The sequence below is a fragment of the Mustela nigripes genome, chromosome 1 (assembly GCF_022355385.1).
Source record: "Mustela nigripes isolate SB6536 chromosome 1, MUSNIG.SB6536, whole genome shotgun sequence".
Classification (NCBI taxonomy): Eukaryota; Metazoa; Chordata; class Mammalia; order Carnivora; family Mustelidae; genus Mustela; species Mustela nigripes.
Window position 1 is genome coordinate 443737 of NC_081557.1, and position 8080 is coordinate 451816.

Sequence of the window (8080 nt, forward strand, 5' to 3'; positions counted from 1 at the left end):
ACGGGGCCGCGGGGCGGGGCCGCGGGGCCGCGGGCGGGCGCCCCGCGCTCACGCCCGCCCCGCCCCGCGCCCAGGATCGTGGAGAACCTGGGCATCCTGACGGGGCCGCAGCTCTTCTCACTCAACAAGGACGAGCTGAAGAAGGTGTGCGGGGAGGAGGGCATCCGCGTGTACAGCCAGCTCACCGTGCAGAAGGCCGTCCTGGAGGTGCGCCTGCCCGCCCCGCCCTGCGCCTCCCCGCCCTGCGCCTCCCCGCCCCTCCTCCTTCGGGGCTCCTGGGTGGCGGGGAAAGGGGGAGGCCCCCGGCCGCCGGCCCGGGGCGGGGCCTGAGTCGAGGCTGCCCCACCCGCTCCCCAGAAGCAGCCGGGCGGGTCGGAGCTGGAGGAGCTCATCAGCAAGTTTCACTCCAAGACCCAGCGACGGCTGGAGGACGACAGCTAGACCTGGCCGGCGGGGCCCGGCACGCCTGCGGCTGGGGGAGACGGAGACGCGCCCGCGGAGAGGCCCGCCGCCGTGCATGGAGTATTATTTTTGTATGTGTGTATACCTTGGACCACGGACACGGGTGGTGGGTGGTGCCGGCTGGGCACGGCTCACCACTTCATGGCACAGGCCTGTCCTCAGGCGCCACAAAGCCTCAGCCTACACCTGTCTGCCTGCCCCGAGGCCTGCCTCCACCAAACTAGCCACCTGAGATGCCAGCCCCTCATGCCCCTGCCCCCGAAGCCAGAGCCCTGGCTTTTCCAGCCCCGCCCAGCCCCCTTCCTCCCGTGACGCCTCTCCCTGAGGCTGCAGAGGCCCCAGGAGGCAGGCAGGGACCTGAACTTTGGCCCCCCATCCACATGGGCGTTCCCCCTGGCACTCGTGACCCTGGCCCCAAACCTCACCTCCACGGCTGCTAGTTTTCCATGCACCTGAACCTCCACACCTCCAGGTGGGCTGTGGGCCCGAAGGGCAGCCGACCTGACCACCGGCTCTGAGCTGGGCCTCGCCCCCAGATATCGCCCATAGCGCCCACCCAGCACGCTGCTTCTCAAGGGTGTCCTGGGAGGTGGTCCGAGCTCCCCTGGGGTGGGTGCGTGCTACACTCCCTCCACCCTGGCCAGGATAGGGGGCGGGGGCGAGAAGGGGTGTCCAGATGGCCTGGACACGTACTCACTCAAGTACGACCTTAGACAGCCCCACACACACCCAAGGCAGAGCTCAAGGAGGGAACTTTGTCCATCCAAGTTTAAGGCCAGGCTTGCCCTGTGTGCTGTGTGGGTGGTGGTTGAGTCTTGGAGCCCTGAACTCTGCCAGTTACACCTAGAGATGAGAGGTGGCTACGGGTCAATAACCATGTCATTAAACCAGTGAGGCGCCCTGACAGCCACATGTCTGTGTCCTGGAGATGGGCTGGGGTCATCATGCACCTGGAGCCTGCCCGCACTCACAGCCTCTGTAAGAACCGCTGGGCAGAGGCCGGGTCACGGGCCTTCCAAATGAGGCCATGTACCCCTGCCTCCAGTAGGGGTACCCAGGAGCCCCTCACCACCACGTGTATCCAAGCGGACCCTGAGGATATCCCTAAGAGGTGCAGGGTTGAGGGGCCCATGCCCACTCTGCACGCTGTGGCTCTCCCAGCCCGAGTGTCCAGAAGGCCCAAGGAACCCAGGTGGGCGGAAGGGCTGGGGAGCCAGGTCTTCGGGACCTCAGGGAGGGCCAGCCAGGGGTGTGAGTCTGAGAGGCAAGGCGGAAGCTCAGCCCCACGCAGAGGGAGGTGCCGCAGAGAAGGGTGCTGACGGGCACCGGACGAGGTGGTGGTGAGCTCGGAGGTGTCCGACAGGGAGTAGAGGAGCCCCTGGTCAGCGGCCCTCTGCACCTCCAGGACACCTGACCTCACCTGCCTGGCCCTTGGAGGAGGCCTCTGGCGCCCTCTGCCGGCGGCCCTGCGTGCTGCAGAGTGTGCGTCCTGGGGGTACCTAGTACCCGGCCAGATGGGGACAACTTGATCTCTTGATCTGCGTTTCCAGAAGCAGTGGGTGGGCCAACCCTGGGTGAGGGTGTCTGGAGGGCTCATTCCTGGGGCCTCAACCGCAGGGAGCTCCATGCAGAGGTCGTTCCTTGTGGGGCTGGGGGATGGAGAGGGCTGTCTCTCAGCTGTCGGCTGGTTGGCCACCAAGCCAGGCTCGGCCCTCAGAAGCCCCGACGCTCAGCTGGGACAGACCGCAGGGACAGGGTCTGTCCCCCAGGACGCGGCCACCCGAAGCTGGGCTGCCTCCGGGCCTTGACAGCCATGGCCTCCTCTCCTCGGAAGAGGAAGGTCCTCCCTAAGCTCTAGGCCAAAAGAGGAAGGTTGATCCTCCCAGACCCAGGCAGGACCCCGCAGACAGGGAAATAGAACCAAAAAGGGAATGGGAGGGGTTGTGTGTTGGCTGTCCCTCCAGAAACCCGGGTCCCTCTCGCCTAGAACCACCCGGAAGGATGGGCCTCCTGACCAGACCACCCTCCCACCAGACCAGACCCTGTGGAGCAGGCATGGGCACCCCCAGCTCCGCCTGCTCTGAAGGGGGCCTCTGCTGGCCCTGTGGTGCCCACTAGAACTGGAGCTCAGAGGGACAGCTCCCCATCCTGACCCCACCCGGCAGGGCTCTGCCTCCAGCAGGAAGGTGGTGCTGGCTGGGCTTTGGCGACACTCCCTTCCAGTGGGGTCACTTAGCCCCTGGGAGCCCCAGATCCTACGCTTCTTTCCTTGCTGTCTCTCCCCACCTCCTCCATCTCATCCACGGGCCACTGCTCCATCCCCCCTCTGGCCCCACTGTGCTCCCTGGACAGCGTGAGGAGGAGCTGATCTCCAAGACCCCAGCCCCCTGGCTCCCTAGTACCCCAGGCCCCTCATTCCCTAACCCCTGCAGCCCTAGGCCAGCTCCTGTTACCCAGGAGCTACTACTGGTTCCAGGATGGTCAGGCCCCACCTGTCTGCTGGGCCTCTGGGCCCCTGGAAGAGGCTTCCCCACCACTTCCTCCGACGGACTGAGTGTGGTGAGCCCAAGGCCACATAGCCTTCAGCGTAGGTGTGAGTACATGACAGCATTCCTGTCCAAGGCCACCAGATTAGGGGACGACTGAACTCCACCCTGTCTGACATCCTGGTGATTTCAGGTCCATAAAAGTAGGCTTGGATGAAGAACAAAGCACAGGAAAAAAGAAAAGAAAAGAAAGAACAAGGCCCAGGGGCGCCGCCGGGGGCTCAGTCATTAAGTGTCTGCCTTCTGCTCGGGTCCTGATCCCAGGGTCCTAGGACGGAGCCCTGCATCAGGCTCCCTGCTCGGCGGGGAGTCTGCTCCCTTCTCCCAGCCCTGCTCGCGTTTCGTGTTTCCGCTCTCACTTTCTCTCTCGCTGTCGAATAAATAAATAAATAAAATCTTTGAAAAAAAGGAAAGAACGAGCAAGCAAGGTCCAGAGGGGCCAGGTCACCTGCCCAGAGCCCTGGAGCAGGCGAGGAGCTGGCCTCAAAGGCAGCCGGGCCTGATTTGTGTCCTAGACTGACCTGGTCTGTCCTCACCCCAGACTAGGCAAGCAGGAAAGAGGGAGGGTCCGGTGGTGCCAGCCCCGGTGGTGGCAGGGACTGCGGAGGGTCTGACCGTGGAGTGTCCCGCTGGGCAGGAGGGGCTGAGCTGCCCACCCAGTGCCCGCCCTGTGCCCGGCTCTGCCGCTGGCAAACATCCCACCAACAAAGCCTGTCTCTGTTACAGGGACAGGCATGTCTTTGTGGCCCTCCCCGGACCCGCTGGTTTCATTCGCCTCCTCGCCCACTCGGGACTGGCCTGGAGCCAAGAGGGGCTTCTTTTTTATTTTTTAAAGATTTTTATTTATTTATTTACTTACTTACTTACTTGAGACGCAGAGAGAGAGAGTGAGCGGTGGGAAGGGGCAGAGGGAGAGGAAGGGGCAGGCTCCCCACGGAAGCGGGACACTTTCCATGAATGCCCCCAGGAGGGGCTTCCTTAAGAAGAGGGTTTGGGGGCATCTCGGTGGCTTACTCAGTTAAGCATCTGCCTTTGACTTGGGTCATGGTCTCAGGGTGCTGGGATCGAGCTGTGCATTGGGCTCCCTGCTCCGTGGGGAGCCTGCTTCTCCCTCTCCTACTCCCCCTGCTGTGTTTCCTCTCTCTCTTGCTCTCTCTACAATAAATAAAATCTTTTACAAAAGGAAAAGAGTCATTTCTTTGTCCTTTCTGTTTTACTTTTTCAAAATATTTGATTTCCCCAGAGGTTAGTGCAGGCAAAGGCTAGCACAGGGGTTAGGTGTCCTTCACACCCGGACCAAGTGGCCAGAGACGGAACGCGGCCTAGAGGGGCACCTGTTACCTGAACCAGGTGGTGCTCGGCAGGGATGACCCCGGCAGAGAGAGGACTCGCGGGCGGAGCGGCACTGAGAAGGCGGCTCTGTGTCCCGAGAAGCAGAGAGAGGAGACTGGGAACCTCCCCCACAAGCCCGAGAGAATCCCAGAAGCAGGACAATTACCAGGTTCCTGGAAGCAAATGCGGAAAACGTCTTTGAGATAAAGCTGAGGAGGAAGTTTCTGTTCAAAACCTCACACTGAGCTGCTGAGTTTGGCTTCATCATCACTGAGGATATAGCTCGCGGGCGGCCCACAGGGACGGGAGCCCGGACCCCCCCCCCCACGCGGCACCCGCCGGCAGCAGGCCCGGTGGGGCGTGTCCTTCTGTGGGGCCCCGCGCTCTCAGCGAGTGTCCTAATAAGACAGAGTGTGTTGGACATTGGATTGAGTCCCCACCCCCCGGCTCACACAGGGCAGGGTCCTTAGGTTGGGCCTCAATCCAACATGACTGCGGTCGTTGTAATGACACCGGACAGGTGCGCGTCCCGGGAACATGGAGGCAGAGGTGAGGGCGTGGTCGTCTGCGAGGTGAGAAGCTCCCGCAGTGGTCCGCAGCCGTCGGGGGCGCCCCGCAACCCCAACCCGGGGGACCAGCCCCGCCAGCACCGTGAGCTCAGCCCCCTCCCCCACTCGTGCTGTTCGACCCCTGCCCTTGACCGCTTCGCTGCGGCCGCCCCAGGGGAGCCGCAAAGTGACTGCCTTTTTGACCCAATTATCGTAAAGCGGCCCTGGGGAGGGGGTCTCTTGGCTCCTTTGCAAGGACCAGGCTTGGTGCACCCCTTCCCCCCACGCGCGCCCGGGGCGGTGCGAAGTCCCGGGGAACAACCACCTCATCTCTCTCCACCCAGCCGTGCCCCGAGCTGAGGCCCACGGCCAGGCCGCCCCAGGCAGCGCTCTCCTGCCGCGGCCGTCCTGGCCCCTCGGGAGAACCCGGCCTCCGTGCCGTGGCTGCTCGGACCCGGGGTCCCGGCGGCCCTTCTCCCCAAACGAACGAGGGGCCCCGTCGCTTCAAGGAGAACAGGGGCCGGCGTCGTGGCCATGGTGAGTCGGAGCGTCCGCGTCAGGCGGGTGGAGCCCCACGCGAGACGCGTTTTCAGGCAAGTCTCCCGTGGCCCAGCCCCAGGCTGCAGACAGGGGCCGGCCACGCGTGCAGAGGCACCCACGGCTGCAAACACGGGCCCCCCGCCGTGGCCACGCGGGTCGGTCAGTACGGGGTGACTCCCGCCCCTGTCAAGCGAGCCAACGACGCGGCCTCAGGGCCCGAGCCCGGCCGCCCAGCGCGGCCACTCGCAGAGTCTTCGTTTCCAGTCGTCGTAAAATACACAGGACATAAAACGTGCCGGCTTCCCTGTCTCTAAGCCCACGGCTCAGGGCACGAAGCACATTCACACTGTTGTGCGGCCGTCCCCACCACCCGTCTCCAGAACTCTCCATCTTCCCAAACGGAGACTGTCCCCGTGAGACACCGACCCCCTCCCTCCCCTGGCCCCTGGCACCACCGTCCACTCTCTGTCCCTGCGAATCCGGAGACTCCAGAGACCCCATCTGGGTGGGATCCTGCAGTATTTGTCCCTCTGTGTCTGGCCTATTTCACTCCTCACCACGTCCCCCAAGTCCATCAGCTGTGGCAGGTGTCTGTGTGCCCCTCCGTGGGACCGAGGGAACAGTATGGTGTGTGGATGGACCACGTGTACCCGCGCGTCCGTCGATGGACGTGGGGGCTGCTCCCGTGGGTCAGCGGCTGTGAACGCGGGCGTGCAAGCGTCCACACGCGTCCCTGCTTTCGGTTCTCTGGGTGCATAACTAGAAGAGGAACGGCCCGATCACACGGTCATTCCATGGAGCCCCGCATCGGGCTCTCTGCTTGGTGGTGAGCCTGCTTCCTCCTCTCTCTCTGCCTGCCTCGCTGCCTACTTGTGATCTGTCAAATAAATAAATAAAAATCTTTAAAAAAAATTTTTTTAATTAAATAAATAAATAATCTTTTTTTTTTTAAGATTTTTATTTATTTGATTGGGGGGGCACAAGCAGGGGAAGCATGAGAGGCAGAAGCAGGCTTCTTGCTCAGCAGGGGGCCCGATGCGGGGCTCGATCCCTGGACTCGGGGATCATGACCTGAGCGGCAGGCAGACACTTAACCCACTGAGCCACCCAGGCGTCCAGAAAAGGCTCTAAAAACAAAAAGAAAGAAAAGAAGAGACTTACAGGATCCTGGAGGTCAGGCTAAGGTCAAGCTAAGGTCGCAAAGTGTTCACAATGATGCCGCTGGGTTCCTGGAGGAAGGTCATCCCGCAGGTGTCAAGGGCTTGTCAATGGGCTGAGAGTTAGGAGGAAGTTTTTAGTTATTTATTTGACAGACAGAGACCACACGCAGGCAGAGAGAAGTTGGGGGGAGCAGGCCCCCGCCGAGCAGAGAGCCCGATGCGGGCTCGATCCCAGGACCCTGGAATCATGACCTGAGCCGAAGGCAGAGGCTTAACCCACTGAGCCACCCAGGTGCCCCGGAAGTTCAGTCTTTTTTCCGTGTTTCTCTTGCCTTTGTTCCTCACACTGTTGCTGGTCACACCGCCTTCCCCGGGCCAGTCTGGCCCGACTCAGGCCCCCACCCCCACCACCACACCCTCCCTCGTCACCTGCTCTGTCCCGGGCTGTCCTCTCCAGCTCAGCCCCTTTCCCCCGCCCCGCAGTGCCCATGCTGTCTCCCACACGGCCCCGGCCAAGCCCCATCTCCACCTTCCCACACCCACCCTGGCTGTGGAGGGACAGACAGCCACACCCGGAAGCCACACCACCTCCTGTCGCACCTCCCCCATGGGGCCCCCACCCTCTCGTCCCCGAAGCAGCGACCCAGTCAGTAGGGCCTCCCCCTGCACCAGCAGCAGTCTGCCCCGACGCCCCTCTGTGCCCGGGTCCGCTGCCCGTCACCCCTGCCGTCCTGCCGAGTCACCCTTGCGTGAGCAGCGGGGCTCCCAGCCACCCGCGTCCACCCACGGACCAGCTGCTGCGGCCCCGCTCCTCTCCTTCCGGCGGCCACAGCTCCTTTCTCCCCGGGCCACCAGCCCAGCTCCCTTCACTGTGACATCCCCCCAAACCACTGGTCGTGCCCTGACTCCATGCCACCCCCACCCCCCCATCCTGCAGTGCAGCAGGCAGGTCGTGGCAAGACCCTGAGGCCCCGGAGCTCCTCCTCCCCACCCCCAGGGTGGCTGGCTCTCCCGCTCGGTGGACACCCCCTCCCCCGACTGACTGACTTCCGGTCCATTCCTGCCCGCCCACACGTGCAGCCTCTCCAGGCTAACCCCAGACCTGAGCTCTAGACCTCTAACCCCCAGCTGCTCTGCTCTGGGCACCCGGGTACCCTAAGCCAGAGGGTCCCCTGCCCCCCGCCCCCGCCTGGTCTGCCTCTCCCCCACAGCCAGCAGATCTAACACAGCTTGCTGCCTCTCTCAGCGGCCCTCTGGTCACCGTCCTCACCACATCCAGCTTCCACCCTTGTTCCGTCAGTCAGACACAACACAAGGCCCAGAGAGACCCTTTAAACCCCAAATCTTATTACAACCCTCCCCCGACTGTAGTGAGTATGAACCTTTGATAAATAAAGTGTGATAAATGTATGAATGGATGGATAATATATATAGTAAGTGCAAACTCCTACTAAATGAAAAACAGAAACAAGTTGCAAACTAACCACATAGC

The 8080-nt window shown here is 62.7% G+C and overlaps 1 protein-coding gene and 1 long non-coding RNA gene across 2 annotated transcripts in view; one reads left to right on the top strand and one right to left on the bottom strand.

The window, feature by feature from the left end:
• EPS8L2 (EPS8 like 2) overlaps window positions 1-3829 on the top strand; it is a 19424-nt gene extending 15595 nt beyond the window's left edge. Inside the window, exons 17-18 of the mRNA XM_059386829.1 lie at window positions 16-207; window positions 358-3829. Of these exons, the coding sequence (XP_059242812.1) occupies window positions 16-207; window positions 358-441 (276 nt within the window). The 3' untranslated portion in view covers window positions 442-3829. The remainder of the gene's footprint in view (window positions 1-15; window positions 208-357) is intronic.
• A 2054-nt stretch (window positions 3830-5883) lies between these two features.
• Window positions 5884-7484, bottom strand: LOC132016505 (uncharacterized). Its single transcript, XR_009403935.1, has 3 exons — window positions 7018-7484; window positions 6590-6701; window positions 5884-6305 (listed from the first exon to the last, which is right to left on the bottom strand). It is a non-coding gene; the product is annotated as an uncharacterized LOC132016505 (long non-coding RNA).
• Window positions 7485-8080: the final 596 nt, after the last annotated feature.